This window comes from Rhopalosiphum maidis, chromosome 2 (genome assembly GCF_003676215.2).
Source record: "Rhopalosiphum maidis isolate BTI-1 chromosome 2, ASM367621v3, whole genome shotgun sequence".
Lineage (NCBI taxonomy): Eukaryota > Metazoa > Arthropoda > Insecta > Hemiptera > Aphididae > Rhopalosiphum > Rhopalosiphum maidis.
The window spans coordinates 88,293,077-88,315,084 of record NC_040878.1 but is presented as its reverse complement, the minus strand read 5'-3'; the positions used below and the strand labels follow the sequence as shown (position 1 = coordinate 88,315,084).

The following is a 22,008-nucleotide window of genomic DNA, read 5'->3' as shown; positions in this document are numbered from 1 at the left end:
TAATTTCTTGTTGGGTAAATACATTTGCGTGAGATTCAAAGAAAGAAAGAAACAACGAAATCATATTTGAGCTTAATAAAAATGTTATAAACTTTAATAAAATTTTAAAAGCTTTTAAGTTCATGACTTGTTTAGATTTAACCACAAATTACATAGTTAACACTAAGCAGTAAGCATATATACTAGTATAAGCCTATCATTTACCACTTTTTTAAATACAAAATATAATGAGTTTAAGACAATATCTTAAGTGAATATAAGGTCAATGACTAATAAATCATTTGTTTTCCTATATTTAACAAAATAATTAGGTTTTAAACTTTAATTTAAATTTTAAACAGACTAATTCTTAAAGATTTATACCTCAAAATAGTAAGTTATAAATTAATTAGTTACTAGGTACTCGTGTTATGAAAATGTTACAATTATATTACCCACATCCCCAAGAGTAAATATATTTTTTTTATCTAACTAAGTATAACACATAGTACCTGATTTAATTCTTAATAGAACATTAACATTTTATTGTTTCACAGAATGATATAAATTTACATATCAAACAATAAATTCCAGTTTTTTAGAGATCTGGCATTATAAGTAAGGAATAAATATGTTATGTTATAAAGGTACTTTATACATAAATGCTCATTCTGAATTAGGTATTTAAAGACAATACGGTATCAACATTATTACACTAACACAAGTCTTAACTTTAGTTACAATGATATAACATTATAGAGTAAATACTAAATATATTTGTGTCTTGTATTAATAGAATGAAAGAAGGCTCCAAAGAAGACTCGCCAGCAATAACATATACTGCATAAAACTTTTTAATTTCAGGGAGAATGGCAAAATGTGTGGTCAAATCTAATCTTATCACCTATTTATGAAAAAATTATTTTTAAACATTTATCCTAAAAAAGGATATAAACATAAACATCCACCTCTTACTTATATATGACAAACCATAAAACTACTTATTAAATCAGTATTTTGATGAATTTAAATAATGTTTACATTTTCATGCAATAATAAATAGTTTGTAATTATGAGTTATCAGTTGAGATCTAAAGTTAACTCATCACAGACACACTAACAAAATCTTTATCTTATGATGCTATGTTTTAATAATTATGTAATATGTAATAAATAACAACATATATATGTCATATTTTGTATTAAATAATATTAAGTTTTATTTAAATTACTAGTTTGAGGAAAATGTATGACAAAAACAAAAAAAATCGAATATACAAGTATAATAAATACTTAAATTATAACCAAATTTAACCTTATAACCGAAAATAAATATATTTACCCATTGTCTAAAATGTATAAGTACTTCAGTAGTTGGAATACATATCTAGATGTATATTACTACATTATATTAATATTACAATTATCTTTTGAATATTTAAAACAAAACATATACTGATAATTAACATGTAATTACAACAAAATAAACACCAAATCAGTTACACTGAATGAATTCTAGTTATTTAATTATTCTAGGTCAACTTTGTTTACATACCTATAACCTGTTACACTATAAATTCTCATTTAATTTTTTTTTTATTCGACAAACTGTAAAGTGTATTTACATAACAAATAATAATCACATTTTATGAATCAAAATATATGAATCTTTTTATACTAGATAGGTTAATACTTAGTTAACACTTTTGTATAGTTTTTAAATTAATTGAAACTTGATAACTTTTTAAAGACATTTCATGTGTCCCCTAACCATTTTTCTAAATTAGTCAACAGAAATACACTATAGAAGTACTTTTTTGTCCCTCCAACTTATTATTTACTGATTCAAATGTTGTTTTTATGATAACTATTGAAGCTTTAATAAAGGTCATAACAGAAATTATTATAAATCAGAATTAAAATATGATGCTTGAAAAAATTATATAAAAATACTTAAATATAAAATCTATAACCAAGTACAATAATATTAGAATAAAATCTTTTTACTAGGTAACACATAGTTAATAGAAAAATGTAATAACGAATAATATCATATTTACTGAATTAGCAAAAACAATAATATTTTCTCCATTAATCTATATTTACAATTACTATTAGTGTTGATTAAAATACTATATTATTATAAAAGTAGTAAATATAATTGATGATATTAATTTTTGTTTATCAGTTGAAATAATTAAATTGTATTTTATATAACATAGATAAAATCTTATAGGTAATCATTTTTTAAATAAAATATTAAAATAGATAGGTGCTCTGCAAGATAGTAAATTCATTAAACACTCATTTACAAGAATTTTAATATTCTTTTAGATCAATGAATAATTCAAAACTTACGCAAAAAAAATCGTCAGATACATGAAATTAGAATTAATTTTCGTAACTTTAGTTTACCTAGTTAAGTCAAAACATAAAAAACTACATTCGTTCGTAATGGCTTCTTACAAATAATATCTATCATTTACCTTGTTATATCTAGAATATTGAATTAAATCGTATACTCGTATGATTTAAGGAACTCACCGAATTCTGTTGCGAAGTCCCTATAGTCGGAGACGTCTGTACGGCGGCTAAAGCCATACACGCCCGCTGTGTCTTTGTTTTGTCCGACAATGGCGAAGATCGACGGAACGTAAACTAATTCTAAATGTTCGATGTGACTCAATGTAGATAAATTAAGAATTTGCCGTTGAAAATCTAACACAAAAACAAAAACAACCGACGAACAAGCAACTTTAAAAACAAATAAAATAACAAATATTACTTAATTCGTAATCAGAAAAACATGAGCGAAAAAGTACGGAAAAGATAACAGCCTGTAGTTACCGTGGTTGCGGTACTATCTATAAGACTGTTCAAAATGTTACCGACGTAGTTATTATAGTTTATGGATCGCTTGATAACGACTCTTTAACTATACGTCAGTCGTTCCCGAACAATTTTTACACCATTCATGAATTATATATATTAGATATATCTTAATTTATGACACCACTATTATATAAAACTATTTTATTTATACTGTGTATAAGCATTTGGATGAACTATTAGCACTACGGTATATAATTACTTATTTTTATTATTATTAAATTGTGATATTATTATAAATGTAATTATATATATTATATTATTATATTATTATTATACATCATTTATATCCGATATATGTAACATGTTTAATACACTCACGAGTCACGAGACACGAGAGTACGAGATATGAGGCATATACTAAAAATGTATTATAATAATGGACAAGGCGCTGATAATTTGTATGACTACATTTGTTCATAGGCGTAAATTGGGGGGGTTTAGAGGGCTTTGCCCCCTTACATTTTTTAAAAGTTTTTGAAGAAATCTAAGGTTATTTATTAAAGAAAATTATAAAATTTAAAACGTAATTCTTAATCAAAATATCCGATAGATATGTGTGATGTGAACATTTAAACTTCATGTATGAATTTTGTATTGTAAATTTGTAATAAAATTAAAATGATTGAGCTATACAACAACGATGAGGGCGTGGCAGAAACTTTCACGTGGTGCCCCTATTAATGATGTATTCTCACAGCTAACTAATTCTGCCAACACCGGTGCTAAAATTGCCATATAGCTCCTCAAAACGGTCCATTTCAGGACCAACTTCAGTTAATGCCTCGGCATTTACCGTTTTCGGACACAACAAAAAGAAGATGACAACGATAAAAAGTTATGTATTATTATACACCGTTAAATAAATAATTTTGAAATTTTTATATAATAAATGATATGTTTTAATTTTAGCCCCACCCCCTTCTAACATGGTAAATTTATGACTATGCGTTTGTCATTTTACCACACACAGATAAATATGTAGCCATGTAGATAATAAACTAATAATGTATCTACGTAAAATCATATATTCAAAATTAGGTAAAATACATTAAGATTTAAAATAAAGGTACTTAAAGTTTTTGGAATAAATACTTGAATACTTATCAAAAATCATATTCTCACATTCTTAATAAAGTATTTAAAATAGATAGATACCTACTAAAATATTATAATTTCTTTAAAAATATTTTTTTTTAATATTTAAAAATGATACTTTTCTTCGAGAAAATTTAAAATTTAAACTAATGTTTAAATATTTGTAAATTAGTTGTTAATTTTGCATTTTTAATTTTATTCTATACATTTATACATTATATACAATGCGTAATAAATTACTTATTGAAACATTGTCAAGTTATTATAAATGTACCTAATTGGTTCTTAAACACGTAAATACATCTAATTCAAATAATTAACTATGATAATTTATGATTTACAACATAATAATTTGTATTAAGTTATATTGAAATAGGAAATCTAATTTGAATACTAATAAACTATAAAAGTATTCCTTGCTATTCCTACTATATTTGGATTTCTGAATTTTCTCTAAGTCTAAAAGTATTTAGGTTATTAATTATGTAATTTAAACAATCAAACGTAAGAGAATCATAGAACGTATATTATACCAAATTAGGTATCAAAATAATAATCAATTAATTTCGAACAGTTTCTATCGAATGACCCAAAACTCAAAAGTGATTTTATATTTTTGTTAAAAATAAAAAAAGATGTGCTATTTCAGCTTTTTGTCATATTTTTTTCGAAGATTTTCTTCTCCTAATTTATACTATTCAAACTTAACAATAACCAAATTCTTACCCCAGTTAGATCTGGAGAAAGGAAACACAAAAGTCAATAACTGTATACAATGTATAAATATTTATAATTGTCTTACATACAACATACATACTAATATGATTATATATACGATTAATGATTATACTAAAAGTATATCCATTTAATATTTTATACTTTAAACAATTTAAATAGTCCAAACCTCTGGTGATGGTCAATTAAAATAGATTAATTTTTATTACCTAGGTATTAAAAACCAGCAATTTCATGGAATTGAAATTAAAATAATGTCAACCGACATGGTGACGTTATTATTGTTACCTAAAGTTGGTGGTAGAGATTAATTGCTGCACCTGTTACAGCGTGACGTTGTGCTGTTCGCAAAAATTGAATATATTTATTTCATAAAAATAAATTACGCTACATCTGATTATTTGAATACCTGAACGAGTAATAAAAAAATTAATAATAACTGGAGAGTATTACAACCTGTATAATATAAATTATAATTACATATTACATAGTCAGTAGTATCTATTAGTTATTACTGGCTATATGACATATATATTTATCTATATCAAAATACTGAAATATATATATAAATATCATTACCTACCTACTACAAAAGATGAAAAAAATCACTTAAAATTGACCATTTAAAGTATTAAACATTAGTATGATTTATAATAGGATTATTACAGATTTATACATTTAAATATTCGATATCTGCATAATGTATACTCTTCAAGGCTCCGCCTAACAGTCATAGGTAAGTACTTAGAAATAACAAGTAATCACCCATATCTAAAAGATGACCAATCATCGTAATCGATTTATAGGTTACTTATTGAAAGTGTACAAAAAAATTCATTAAAAACCAGACTTTCGCGGTTAGTCATATAAACTAATAATTAATATTACAATAATATGTTTTGTTATTGTGGCGCAATACATACCAACATACGTACATAATATACTAGTATAAACTCATAGAACAGTATGAACGATTTTAAAAAGGAGTTTGCGGTAGGCAATTTGAAGATCAACTAATTGAAAACTTGAATTTTAGAAACTAATATCACATTTAAACTTGTATCCATAGGCGCATTTAGAGGGGCTTAGTGGGATCAGCCCCCAAATAATTTTGGGCCATTTAAATTTTAAAAATATTCAAAACAAAAAATTTTACGGTATTTAAAATTAATAATTATTGTCGTTGATCAAAAAAATTATGTCGGTAAAAATAATTGTTCATATTTTATGCCACTTTATCCATTATATTTCTTATAATATCATACAATTATGTGTGATTTTCGTTTGTCAATATTATGTCGTTCAGGTTAAATTGTGTTTATTTTAAATATTTATTAAAAGGACGTCGCAAACGCTTGTTGTCTCCGTTTTACACACGTAGGTACGACATAGACAAAACGCGTTTACGCAGTCTGGTAGAACTCGCTCAATTTTGGTTCTAGAGTAAATATACCTATTATAAAATTAAAAGATGACAATATTTTGGAGGGCAAGACGATGAGATTTTTAAAAAAATTAAAATTTTGAAAAGTTAAAGGTTATTAAAACATTTTAAAATGTTCGATATTTCTAAATTATATAACGAATATTATATTGGGAATGATGGATGAAACTCATCGTCTTGTCCTCCAAAATATTGTTATTTTTTTAAATTTTATAATAGCCAATAGGTATACCTATTTACCCTAGAACCAAAATTGAACGAGTCTTACTCAGACTGCGTAAACGTATTTTGTCTATGTCCTACGCGTATAAGACGAAGACAACACTAAACACATGTGGATGTGACATCCTCCTAAAGAATTTCTATATTTTGTTATTACACCACACAAATTAAATTAATTTCACCGAGTAGCGCTAATCACCACTTTAGGGGAAATTGTAAGAACGACCCTTTGATGCATAAGTTATTATTTAACTTAATACTTATTCATAACTAAATACCTAGAATCTAGATAGGTACACTATAATAATATTGCTATTATCTAAAGTAAGAGTTCTATTTACCCCACTAGTTGGTACATGCCTACTTCTAGAAGGGCTACAGCCCTCCTCCCCCCCCAAAAAAAAAATTTGATCACCCGACATGCATGTATCATAATATATGACAACAGATGACAAGTGTGGAAAAATCGTTTTTTTTTAATATTGAATAATATTGTCTATACCTTCTGAGAACCTGTCATTAAAATAGGTATAGGTGACATATGGATTATGAACATAACTGTACAATCTTACCTTCAACTTTCAAATGTCACCCTATACGTAATCATCATAAAATAGGCATCAGCGTTTCATCAAACAAATAATGATAACATTTGTAAATTACAATAATGAATGTACAAAGGAATGGTGCCGCCAGATATTTTTTATTGGGACGAAGGGGACGATACCAAGTCAAATTTTTTTTTGGTGAGGCATTTATGTATGGCTACTCGATCACCCATTAATTTTTTTTACCATATTTTCAGGAAAGTATTGCACTATTGCTAAAAATTTTTTGAATATAGATAGTATGTTATATTTCAGATTTCAAAATAAATTCAAAAAATATACCTGTACTATATTATTATCACAAATGTACTACAGTAAAACTTCAAATTTCCTCCGTTTTCTTTTATTTGTATGTAACAATACATAACTTATTTTATTTTAATATATGAAATTTTAGAAAGTTTGCGGTAATTATTAACTTTATTGAGTGTTTATATTTCTAAATTTGCAAAAAAAGTGGTGACGGGGAAGTGACCCAATACCGCCCCTGATATAATACATCATTGTGTGTGAAAAACAGTTCTGAACAGAAACGGTCTGTTAGGCTATATATGACTAAATATATCACAATATGTATTTTTGATATAGCTATTAAATTATTTTACTTTTAGTATTTAATTGCTATAATAATATATATTTACATCATATTATATCAACTTGTATAATTCAAAGTTTAATAATACCATTTTGTTCATTACGTAAACGAGTAAAAATAGGTAGATAATATCAAAAACAATTTTGCATATTATGTATAGTAAAATTCATAATATTATAAAAGACATAAAAGTTTAAGTTCCCACAAATAATGTTTATTTTTTTAACAAAATAATTAAAATATTATCGTTATTTATCGTTTAAATAAGTAATTTTGTAGATCGTACAAATTGGAATTTTAAATGTCCATAAAAAATATCTGTTCGGTATATATGTATTTTCTAGATTTTATGATCTCAATATGAAGTACTAGTGAGGAAACTCATTTTAAATTTTCAAAAACTTAGATAAAAAAAAGAAGTTATTTTTTAAATTTCTAACTACAGATGAGACTATAACTATAAATGTCAATGGATGTATAATTAATTCAAAAGTATTATAATTTCATTTCAATCTTATGTTAATCAATAAATGTGTCCATATTAATATTAATGCTTAACCACAAAAAAGTTAATACAAAATATTACATTTTTAACTTCAATAACAAAACAATATACATGTAAATTACACGTATTTTGTAAGATTTATGTTTTAAATATTAAATAGAATATAACTTTTAGCTATTATAGTATATAACAGTTTATAGTACAGATTATAAATATAAACTGCTTTTTTGGATAATTTTGGATTCGAGAATTTATTGGAATACACAGCATTAAATTATGATTACAAATAAATTATAACAACAGTATTTAAATCATACAAGAGTTTTTAATTAAAACTTAAATTTAAACACAAATATTATATAATAAAAAAAAAATTATAAGTACTTATAACAAAAAAGATTAAAACATAATAAATGTGTTGAAGGTAGAATAATAGTAAGCCAGCTAAGTTTAGTTCAACCACAGAGAAACCATAGAATAAAAAAGTATGATTGATTATAATAAATAGTAATATTAAATGAGGAACAAATAAAATGAGGAGAATAAAAATTAATATCTGCCCAATAACCCAAATTGTAAGCTATTCATATTATGTAATATGTAATTCAGTACATGACAAAGATATTTTTGATTTTGTATAAATTATGATGGGGTATATATAATAATAATAATAATAATAATAATAATAATGTAATTATAAAAAAATATGTGCAAACCCAACAAACATCTTATTTTGTTAACAAAATATAATTGAGTTTTATTATTTAGTTATCGATTAAAACATATTCAAATTTTATATTTTATTATAAGTTATTTGATGTGATTTGATGAGAAATGGTGCAACCATTGAAAAATGTGTGTTAGAAAAATTAATGACGACAAATGTCATATTTTAATATAAACTTGTACATTAATGAATCTACTTTTGTGCAAAAAAAAATAATAATTTGATTAATAAATACGTAAATTTGCTTAACCAGGTGCAAACAGTAAAATATCAGATAAATAGATTTATTTAGCAGAAATTCAATAATTTTACATAAGATTAAATTACAAAATAAAACATTTAAAATGTTGATATGTATGTGTTTATACTATATAATGTGTGTGTATAAATATATATTATATAAATTTTTTTGTACTTTTTTATAAATAAGTTTAATCAAATTTAATATTCTTTAATAATAATTTACAAAGCTATTCATTATTTCTTAAAAATAACATAATATTTGGTTCTCTCTCTTTAATAATTAAGGCAATAAACCATCAAAATGTATGGCTACTAATAAATAAATACTACAGGATAATGTATCTAAACAAAATAAAACCAAAAACTCCTAAAGACATAAATAGACATAAATACACAATAAAAAGCCTTTAAGTTAAAAAAAAATAGTAAATCACATTTCAATTACACATAATAACAGCTAATAGGACACACAATAGCAATATATAAAAAGTACAGGATGGATTTCATAGTTATAATATTTAAATATGTTTAAGTACAATAATCACATGTTCTTGATATAATAATTATTATTGCACAATTTATAATTCAGTTTTTTTATATAATAAAATTTGTAACTTCACAAATTCATAATAATTATCAGAGTATGAGTACTTAGCACCAGAATAAAGAAAAATTGGTTTTCATTAATTTTACAAATGTTGAACAATATGAATAACAATAAATACTGGTCTTTATTATTAGTCAAAAATTAAAACTCTTGTTATAATTTTTAATACAACATAGATGTATAAAAGAAGCTCACAATATAAGTTTAAGAACACTTAAATAAAAATTATGTATGTGAAAATGACAAAATAATCAGACTAATTAAATTAAGGACCAAACTTTTGAAATATAAATCAGTCTTCCCCAGAATATTGAAACATATTGGTCTACAATTAACCTATTCCTTTTATAAGTACTCAAAGTATTTCTGTGTTACATACTATTTATTATTTATTAAACTTTCTTTAAGCTTAAAATATGATTTGAGCCGTTCTATTGCGTATTCCTAAAAAAAATAAAAAAAATATGTATTATGGTAAAATGTTAAGAGAATGCAGCATACTTTTTGTTTTCTCTTTTTAACCCATGTACAATATAGATTAAACACATACATGTAAAATCATTGTTTTTAATTTTTGGAATTATTATCTTAAAGTAAAATCACTTTTTATCAATTTACAAAATGTTTTTTTATTTTTATAGTCAAATATTAAATCAAAAAATAACAAAATATAAAACCAATATATTAAACTTTTAAAAATAATAATATCTATAATATTTATACAGAATTTCATTCTAAGATTACATAATAATAAAAAAAAACAATTTTATCTAAAAGTGTTTTATCAATATTGCATGTGGGTTGGATAGATAAAACATATATTATGCTGATATTTTCTTAAGAAATAATTTAAAATAATAAACTCAGCTTTTGATTAAAAATAACAAAGAACTATTAATCAAAGCTCATGCAATTTTAAATGGTTATAAATAATAAAATAAATCTATTCATTCATAATAGGGAAAATTAAAAGAAAAATATTTACCCTGTATCCAAAAGTAATTTTTGACATTCGACTATTGACAATGCTCCATACACCCCAGAATAAATGTGATGCCAAAATAAAGTGATTTACTTCATTGAGTATCAATTCTATGGATTCTTCATTTTCCATACATTGAGAATACCGCTTCAAGAACTCAATCTAAAATAATCAATAGTAATTAAATAAAAGTTGGTTCATAAATTAATATTCATAAATCACTATTTACTTGTTGGTCTTTTGTTGGAAACAATTCTCGGTTGACTGAGTAATGTGGATACATGGGATTTGTGTAATCATAAGTCCATTCTACAAAGTGGTTAGCAATATCAAAACCACGATAATTGTATGCACAATATTCATAATCAATTAGGCACAATGATCGACAGCCAGGTTCATTTTCCTTCATTAAAATATTACCCTCTTGAAGATCATTGTGGCAAAATACAACAGGTGACTTCAACTTTGACAAATGTTTTCTATAATTAAAAAATAACCATGATTCAGATATTTTTAACATATGATTAAAGTTAAATAAAACATGGATTATATTCATACTTAAGCCAGCGGGTTTCATCGCAGAGATTTGTGGATAGTATCTGATCAAGTTCTATGTTGTCTCGTGACCAGTTAACATCTTTAATTGGCTGTTGTAACCATCTGTCCATGGTGTCCCATAACCACGTTGAGTCTTTATTGATTGGAATGTTAAGCTGATGTAATTCAGCCATTTTTTCTGCAATCATAAGGCTTAATTTTGGATCGCTTAACTCTTCAGATTTCAATGATCGAGCCTGTAAGATTTCATAGACACACAATATATATAATTTACTTAATATAATAAATTTATTCCAAACGAATGTTGTTTTAAACAATAGTTGACTTCTGAATTAAATATTGGACGTTTTATTTATTTGTGTACTTGTTCTAAATCTAGGACAAAAATACATTAAATGTGAATAAAACATATCTTATACAATATAATTAATGTCTCGAAACTTTCCTATCAAGTGCTTAATGTACTCAAAGCTTAACTTACTGATCAGCTATGACTATCATCATAATTTGTATACTGTTGGACTTGACCCACGAGTCTGAAATTTATGCTCGACTTTTAGAACAATATCAACATATTATCCAAAAGCTGTTAGAATATGTTATGTCAACGTCATTCAAGCATGTTGATATATATATATATAGGTATATTTGCATTTTTTTTTTCATTTAAAACCCAAGGACGAGTACCGGTATAATGACAGCAGTGGGCCTAAATTTTTAAATAGCCTACATTGAATGAAATATTTTATTTATATCTATAGCCAAATGGCAAGGAGCCACAAAAAAAAAAAATAACTATCACTTAAAATTTATCTCAGTATTCAGTAACATTAGATGATTCAAAGGTTAGGTTATTAAGGAGTGTGTATATATATATATAAATTATTTTAATCACATAGATAGCAAAATATATTAAATCAACTTTACAAAGCTTTTTGTTTTCTAAATTAATTAATTAATAGCCATTTCAAAAAATGAGTTGTATTATATTATAAAATTGATAAATTTGATTGAAACAAAATAACGGTGTTGGTGTAAAATAAATACATGTGTGCATAGATAAAACAATTATAATGGAATTTCGTTTTTGACATTTTCAGTAATAAACCATTCGTACTATATTGTTATAAATACATTTAAATTTATCTACATCTAAGATTAACAAAAATTAGCATAAACCGTAGTCAACAAAATTGATTCATATGAAAATAATAAAAAATACTATTAAAAGAAATTTTATTTATCATGTTTTTGAAATAAAAAATATTAAACAGTTTTATTGGTATTCAATTATTTAATTTACAAATTTATTATTACAGGCACAAGTTACGCGTAAATCTATTAAGTTGGTCTTTGTATAAAGGGAGTTGGGTATATTAAGTCCTTACAAAGACTGAAAGACGTAACCTTTACAACAGGAATTCTGATAATTTATAAGTAAAAATTTAAAATAATAATATTTAATGTCCATTAAAAATATTCACGTATTTGATTGTATGTATATTATTTATGTTTTATACACATTTGCTAGATTGGGCACTTACAATTTAAACATCAAGAGAATGTTATGCAGTTTAAAGGTAAAACAAAACGGCTTTAATATTTGTAAAAATATAAACCTGGCTGTTACTTATTTATATGTTTAATTGGCATTATTATTTTTTTTTTATGGCAAACTAAATAATTTATTCACATCAAATTAAATTAACTAGTTCAATTATACAAAATCACAATAATGATGACTACAAAATGCATTACTGAAGGTGAACGAGCTTACCGGAATGTATTCTTCGAGACGGCCTCCAGGGAATATTCCATGCAACTTAGGCCCTAAACCACGCTCCGACAGCAATGTGAATATCACAGACTCTGTGATTATATTTTCAATAGCATTCTCACCGTGCGTTTGTCCGTATAACCTCATCAATACATCCCGAGGTTCGGCATTACCTTTAAGTAATGTCACCCGATACAGCCAATTACTTAAACCACCACTGCAAAAACAAAAACTCTTTGTTACATCTTTGCATACAATTATATACTTTACAAAACGTTAGAAAACATTAAAATTTAGAATACACAGACTATTGTTGAAAGCAAAATTAAAATTGATGATTTTTTTATACATAGCTATTAACTTATATATACTATTAAGGTAGAGTTAATTTTTAAAATAAAAATTTAAATATTATAAATATTATGGATATTTAAAGGTGGACACGTTCGAAATTTGCTATATAATATTGTAATAATATGTTTTTTAAACGATTTTCCTTACATAATCATTAATTGCGTAAAATATACAGGTCTAACCCATGGAACAAGAAGCAGCCTGCTTTAAGCAGGATGTTAAAATTCCAAATTTAATTATTATGTAGATACTACACATTAAAAAATTTTGGCTTTCTGAAAAAATAGCAGATATCCAAGAATAGTTTAGGAATACAAACAAAGTGTAAAAAAAATTAATTATACAACTTAAAAATCAAGATAAAATATACTCATATTATTTTACTTTACATTTTGTTGTATTGCTATTTTGTCACATAACTAATGTTGCTTTTGTTTATATAATTAATTGTGTATTGTGTGTAAAATAAATTAAAAATAATTTATTTAAATTTTTTAAAATAGATATAACTTAGATGTAATATATAAAAAATTCAAATCATACGTATACATTGTACATGAATATCGTCGGGCTTCAGTGCAAGTTCACGTGAATCAATTTTAAAAATTGTACTGAAGTAGCAGAATAATATCACAGTAATCTCATCAGCGAATATTTTATAATCACAATTGACTTCTGGTTTATCGTATTTACGAGTCCATACTATTATTGTTAATCAATAATCAATAATATTATGATATCGGATTTAAATTATAGAAGAAATAACTCAGTAAGCCTCGTTTACATGATTTATTTTTGATGATTATTTAAGATGAATCACCCAGAGCAAATGAAAAATAAACAGTGGTAACACGAAAACATCAAAAGCTCTAATTCGTATTGAACGATGATCGATCGAAGTTAGGCAGTGTCGATGTTGAACTTTTGTTTGCTGTGAATGATTCATCCGAAGTGATCACCTAATGTAAGCCACGTAAACGTGACTTTATTATATAATACAATAACTTGCATATGTGAAAAAAAATGTACCTAATAAAATGTCGACATGTACCATTTTATATGCAAACATTGCAAACATATTATAAGTATGGCTTGTTAGGCAATAATAATTTATATTTTATAATGTATCGCTTTTCTTTTTCTTTTTGACACCAAAAGATATATATTTAAATTGTATAATATATGCCAATGCATATTTGTTTTTCACCTGACGCCTAATAGCTTTAATACGCCAAATATGCGTATACGTGGTTGACTCCGAAACACACACGTCTTCTTTTATTGCGTCTCAGACAAACCGTCGTCTCCTGTGAATCAATATTATATGTATATATATATTTTTATATTATATATAATATACTAACACGTGACTGAAGAATGAAACCTCGTAAAATTCCACCGCCACCGGTTAATAATACTGCGCCGCATTAACCTGCAGCAGTGCAGCCCTTCCCTCTCCCAGTCACTAAGCAACGATTTTGGTTTGTACTACTATTATAAAATATTATACGACGAACTTCACAAAATATTATGACTACATTATTTAAACCAAATATTTACGTAATAATGAACGTTATTGTATTCAACAATATATCATTATTATATATTATTATTTCGCCTTTCGAACGAAATATATATTAGCATAAAAATACATAAAATTGCTAATAAAAGCAGAAAATTAGTATGAATCATAACTGCGTCTGGCAAGAGAATGAATTGTTTATTATACATTAGCTTGCTCGAGTATACTGAGTAAAAATTTTAAAAGTCTAAAAGAATAATCAATTTGTTTAAACACTTTAACAACTTTAAATAAATAAATAAATAATATCATCGTTATATTCAAGAAATATTGAAAAAGACTCATTTCTAAAAAATAAATACAGAAGAAACCTCATCTATGTATTTATTGATTACCTATCTATATATTATATTTTATATTACAATGAATAATTCATCAAATTAGAAGAAAATAGAAAAGACTAATACATTTAAATATACGCTAGTTAATATAATATAGGTATATTAATATATTTGTATTTAAATAAATTGAATTACTATAAACAGCCAGCAAATTCATAGAATCCAGCTAGTATTATTTTTCTAAGAAATATAATTATTAAATTTTTATTACCGATTTTTTTTATTTCAACAGAAAATATGTATTTTATATTTTTTCAATCTATCGTATACAGTATATAAATATATTACTATGTAATACCGTTTATCATACACTAGCTTACTAACTTAATCATGTTTTTCGTTTTGATTTTTATAGAAGTGGTTCACATTCTGCAGTTTTAAAAATAAAACTATAAGTATCTAGTATTGATTTAATTTTAGCCAAAGAAATTATATTGTATGAATGCCAAACCTAATACTTAAGATTGACGAAAATAGTTACCTAATTCGCTTTACGCATATGTCCTTAATTGTAATCTTCTTCCAAGATCCAGGTAAGTAACTCCTGCAAAGTCTGGTCGCCATTTCAAACATATCGTTGTATTGTGCAAGACCCTAAACAAAATATCACATTATGTAATTAATATTTAATATTTAAAAAATAATAAATACACATACAACATACATAATATATTATATTATTGAGAAAGAATGGTATAACGGTCAACAGGTAGATACATATAAATATGTGTTTGATCAGATTAAATGTTTTAAGTATATAAAAGAATATTAATTTATCCAATTATTTGATTAAATAAGTTAAGTATAATTTTTCAATCAAATAAATTATGCAGAACGTGATTCATAGGTAGAAACTAAGATAAGAAAAATAGTTCAAAGGCTATTTTACAGTGTGTTCACTAAGTAACAAATAAAACATTTTATAGTTACTTATTTTAATATCATAGTAAAAACTTAAAAGAAAACATGAAAATAGAATTTAAAATTATTTGTTGTTGTCCCAAGGAATACTACGCACAAATTAATACCCGATTTAATTTTAATTTTCGAGAAATAATAATTATTATCATGTTATGCCTTATGCATAATACGCTCATTATTTTGAATAATTAATTTTATTGATGAAAAATATTTATCATAAGCAATTAATTTGTATTCAATTTTTAATCTATTTTTATATTACCGTATTGAATGAAAATATTTAATTTTACTGCCTCGAAAAGTGCGAACAATAAAGAAAATGTTTAAAAACAGTATAAACCTTGTCACTGATATTTCGAAGAAAATATTTTTTAGGGGTGGTGTTTCTAATAACAAATTAGATCTAGTTAGTATTTTTGGGGGTCAATAGTAAAAAAATACTAGTACTTTTCTTAAGAATAATCTTAGTAGGTACTTTAAGTGTTCATAAAATGTTTATATCGATATTTTTAAAAATGTTTAAAATATTTTTTAATAAAAACTTTAAATTCAAATCAGGACAAAAATAGATTTTAAACAAAGAATAAAAATTTTAGTTATTTTGTTATAATTTAAAAATTGTGGGTACTAAAAAAGTTGAAACTTTTCAACTTCAATCTTCGCTCAAATCTTTTTTCATGTGCAATGGTTTATCATTGAATTCAAATTTAACACATACACAATAATACATTACAGTGACTTAGTACTGACTTACTCTTCCATTACGAGGTACACTTATAACTTACTGTACATCAGAGCGGTTTCCTACTTATCCCTTTTTTAAATTTTAATTCATTCAATGATTACTTTTAATTTGAGTATTTAATATTTAGTACATTACTAGTTGTATAAGCCGATTTTACCCGGTAAAAAAATAACAAACATAAAATATGGCATTTAACGGTGTCTTATAGTGTTAGTGTATCTATCTACCTTAATTCAAAAAATATAGTTTTCTTTCCAAGTTTCGAGGAATAAGTATGCAAAAATTGGTTAGGTAAAAATAAACGTACATTACTATTTATATATATTAATCGATATATTTTTATCGTTTCAGATTATTTTAAATAATTTTTTTTAACACAGGTACAGGTACATTACATTATTCAATTCATTGTTTATTATTTTTTTTAGTTATTTGAATCTTAACGTATTAATATATGTATGATAATAATATGTAAATATGCAATTAATAAATGTCAAATTTTATACTATAGAATTTTTATTTTTATAGCATGATGTATTTCATTTTGATAAAATTATTCAATTATAGAGAATTGAACAAAATTGTGTAATATCAGGCAATATTAATTATTTACGACCAAAGTAAAAGAACTTCAGAGGTTTTCTGTGATTAAGAAAAACATTCGTTGATTACTATAAACGTTTTTTCTTTACTTTGCTCAAATGCGTAAAATAATAAACAAGCGAGTATTTTATACTTTTTACAGCTATTTACACAAATTAATATTAAACAATACACATATTATTTTACAATAACGTTTTAAACAATATTTCAGCTAAATATTATACCTTGGTTTAACTATTATAACAGTTACTTCCCTAAGTAATTATCGTTAAGGTAAATTAGAGATGGACATTAGAAAAAATTAGCTTTTTGCATAACCTGCGACTTGCGAGTAAAAATATACAATTAAAATATTAAAAATAAGTTTTATTAGCATATTAAATCAAATTTCTGTCGCTATCATGTAATAAAAAAACGAATCGAAATAGTTTTTAATATATCTATGTTTAACAATAATTAATATTTTATCACTGTTTGAATCAATATTTGAAAAATTTATACTTAGTTATACACGTATAACGTATTAAACACCGGGAACATCTAATAAAGAATAATAACAGTATTATTAGTATTAGGTATCTATAATAAGAAATTATAAATATTTTGTACATTTTAAAATGCTCATAACTTGCTTCAAAATCAAATAAGATTCTGGATAATATGATTAAATTTAAATTGTATAATAGGTCAATTTCCTCTAGCACTAAAAATAACAGAATACAATTCTTCTGAACATAATATTGTCTGTTATGCGTATAAACCGAGATGACAAATGAATACGATGGCCTCAAACTTGTATATGTGTCAAATTAATGAAATATATTTGTTTACTTAGAAAAATAAATATGTTAATTATATGTTTACGACGTATATAATGTAGACGTTCAGCATGCAAAAACAGACTACATTATGAATAGTTTTTATGTTGGTAGCACATTGAAATTTTACAATAAATATAAAAAGTTAAAAATTATTTTAAAACGAATAACAATTTTCCAAACAACTAATTCACAAGGAAGTACGTCATCTATTCATTTTATGTTGACCTAGGTAATAGTAATTCAAAGTACAACGGCCTTGCGATCAGTATTTACTGTTTAACAATTTGAAGGGTTTGCCACTTTGCCAGACGTTTAGATGTACTACCTATATATATCATTTATATACAAAAGGGCGTGCCAACAATCTTCCTAATTTTGTGTACTTTAATATTACATAATAGATACTCTAATTACTAATAAAATATACATAACAATAATTTTACAAATATTTTTTAATTAAATACATTACACATCTGGGTAAAAATAAAAAATAATAAATAAAAATATCACTTTTTATATTTTGACCTATTTGTGTTGTGTTGAAAAAAATAAGAATATCTGTTTTTTCTTTGCTTTTTACTTTGAAATTAATCTCTTAAATTTTAAGCTAATGTTGTTCATGTATATTAACTGTTCATAATCCTGTTCCAAACCGTTTTAATTACCATCATATACTTGATCAATTCAAAATCCGATTTTTAAATTACCAATTTATTATATAAACAAAATAACAAATATACAGTAAAAAAACTAGTTTTATAATAGGGAACATTTTTATCAAAAGTAGGTATTTTCTTAATGATCTCTATTTAACATATAACATTATTATATTCATTACAATACTAGGTAGCAATTAATAAAGTACCATCTTAGATAATCACCATAACTGTACAGAATTTTGAAAAAATATAGCAACCAAAAATTGATTGATACAATTTGTTGACGCTTTCAATTAAGTACATCATAGGTAGGAGCTTAATTTATTCTTATTCGAAATGAAAAGAGCTATAAATACTAACCCATCACCCATCTAATATTAACCCTACTGAAAGCACTCATAACACTGGTCGTTTCTCGCTGCGCAGAACAGACACGATGCGGGTTTCACATTAATATTATTCATTAATTATTTATAGTTAATAAAAATATATTTCAAACGATAAAACCGATGACACATTACCGATGAATGATGAATGATGACGAATACCAAATGAATATTTTATCGACGTTTCAATTAAACTTGCCTTGACCGATGAAGACTCGAGTTTTCCAATTGTTCCGAACAATAATAATAGAGTTTTTACTCGTTACAAGTATATTTTAAGTTATAACTTAGAAAATAATATATTAATATGCATCGTACAAAATCAATAGATAGATATTTCGACTTCCGCGAGGCTATCAACCGAAAATATAGGTCACCGCCTCGCATAATAACGTATCTACCGTAACTTTCACGCGCAATCGTCTACCACCGTTACGGAAAATTTTCGATTTTTTTTTATCGTCGAGGAACGCTCTGTAAATGTAATTTTTTCATTAATGTCTCGTATAATAATTAAAAATTATCGCCTATAGGTCGGACGAATGATTTAAATCTAACCTAACGACGCCGGTAAGGGGCAAAAAAAAATGCAACATAAATCCGAACACGGAAAGGAAAACGCGAGCGACGTGGTGACACTCCGGATATGGAGCTGGAGTCCAGGACAATACGGCACCGGTCGCGCCGGCGCGCTGCTTAGGGCCGGAGGTTCTCAAAATTCGCCTCAGCGCTCAAAGTAGACCCCTCTACCCTAACGCGACTGCCGTACCAACACGGCAACACGTCAATCATTATCAATTATCGTTGTCGTAGTCATCGTTATTATCGTTATCATTATCGCTGTTATCGTTGTTACCTGTTTGTCGGCACCGTTAACACCCATTTTGCCGGCGACCACTTTGTACAAGCGGACGGCCACGGCGATGACGAAATTCTTAGTCTTGAAGATGTTCATCCGCCGGACGAACGGACGTACGTTAGACACGAGCCGCTTGCTGTCGAACATCAAACGTGCACGTGTCGTATACTGCGGCCTGGCGGGCGGCGAATGAGATGGATCGGACTCGTCGGTCCTGAGATAATATTACCACCGTCCGCCGGTACGACGGATGTTATTGGACAGTATAACGACGCCGGTTTTGCCGAAACGTCGACGTCGGATTGAGTGCACGCGTGTGTGTGAATATGAAAATAATAACGAAACAAACGTGTTCGTTTTATCGAAACGAAAAGTAGAAAAAAAAATTTAGAGAATATCAATGAACGGAACAGTTATTTAACTTTAATAAGCAATAGCGTTGAGCGGGGAAAAGGCGCGATAACGACAGACGACCGCACCGATAAGCGGCTGGAACGAAATTGATGAACTATTAAGTTATGCTCGTGTAGGTACGTTTATAGTGCTCGCGATGTGCAATATACCTACAGCAGCAGCAGCAGCTGTCCGATGCGTGACGTCACGCCCGGGCGGTCGTCTCGTCGTCGGTTTTGGCGGGGAAGCGGTCGAGGGTCGCGGTGCTGTTCGTGTGACGACGGCTAAGCGGCGCGGACGCGGGCGGCCCCTGGCGTGCATACCGAGAATCTGCGTGCTGCGTTTGTTGAGACCACGTAGACGTAGCGTGGCATAAACGCTTGGCGCACGTCGGCCCGCGCGGTTAAAGAGCGCGTCACACCGGCAAGGTCTCCGCAGTCAACCGTCCGTCCATCCCTATAATAATATATCATATCATATTATTATTAAATAATATCAATACACTGTACATTTATTATAACCGCACGTGGAACGTGTAAGTGGTCGAGATATATTCGAAAAACCAGCTCGCGTTATCAATTTTTTAATTGATACAAATTTATCTTCGATAAAGATTGTGTTTTATTGGTCCTTATTACTTTTTTGAATGACAACAATAATACCAATATGTTTTTTAGTTCATATTCCGAAGCAGAATTTTAACATATTTTTGGGAATTTTTTACATAATTATATAAAATATATATTTAAATATAATAATCACATTTTTAATGAGTGATTATTAATTAGATGTAACTAATAGAATATAGAATTTGTAGAAAAATGCATTATTTTTAACTTGTTAAAAATATATTTCTTCCTAAACCATAAGTTTGAATATTATGTCGCCTAGGCATTATCTAAATTTTTTGATTTAATGTCTATTTATTATAGTTTTTAAGTTTTTTTAATATATTAAAGTAATAAAGCTTTTCAATTTTGGAGGGACTTAGAGACTTAAAATAATTTCTTATTGAATGACTTTATACATTTTATTTTTTCTAAACGTATCTACTCACAAAAAAAAAAAATCACTATTGACAAAATTCTTGTTGATATAGAGTCGACAAGATCACCTTGTGAGATTTATAATAGGAATTTGTATTAATATGATATTATTATATACTATGTACATAATATAACTTTTTTTTTAAAAAATTGAGTTGTAATACATAAATAAAATAATTTACATAATATATTAAAATGTTTACAATAAAATATCTACTTCCATTAAACGCAATGCTTGTGATGGTAGTAGAGAGTTATTACTACATTACATTATAGTTTATAAAATTAGAATACATACTAATAAATATTACAACTTAATTTAAATAGAA

General features: G+C 26.2%; 2 protein-coding genes across 3 annotated transcripts in view; both read right to left on the bottom strand.

Moving 5' to 3' along the window:
• Window positions 1–2,748, bottom strand: part of LOC113551738 (protein phosphatase Slingshot) — a 68,418-nt gene extending 65,670 nt beyond the window's left edge. Inside the window, exon 1 of the mRNA XM_026954174.1 lies at window positions 2,524–2,748. Coding sequence (XP_026809975.1) covers window positions 2,524–2,580 — 57 coding nt within the window. The 5' untranslated portion in view covers window positions 2,581–2,748. The remainder of the gene's footprint in view (window positions 1–2,523) is intronic.
• Window positions 2,749–9,670: 6,922 nt separating this feature from the next.
• On the bottom strand, window positions 9,671–20,387 carry LOC113552952 (choline/ethanolamine kinase). Of its 2 annotated transcripts, none has more exons than XM_026956011.1 (7): window positions 20,238–20,387; window positions 15,728–15,840; window positions 12,970–13,186; window positions 11,193–11,428; window positions 10,864–11,113; window positions 10,638–10,796; window positions 9,671–10,096 (listed from the first exon to the last, which is right to left on the bottom strand). In XM_026956011.1, exons 1-7 carry the CDS (start codon window positions 20,385–20,387, stop codon window positions 10,031–10,033), a joined length of 1,191 nt encoding a protein of 396 aa, XP_026811812.1. In that variant the 3' UTR covers window positions 9,671–10,030. The 2 variants fall into 2 exon arrangements, with proteins under 2 accessions (XP_026811812.1, XP_026811813.1); XM_026956012.1 differs by lacking the exon at window positions 20,238–20,387 and adding an exon at window positions 19,517–19,963.
• Between the last annotated feature and the right edge of the window lie 1,621 nt (window positions 20,388–22,008).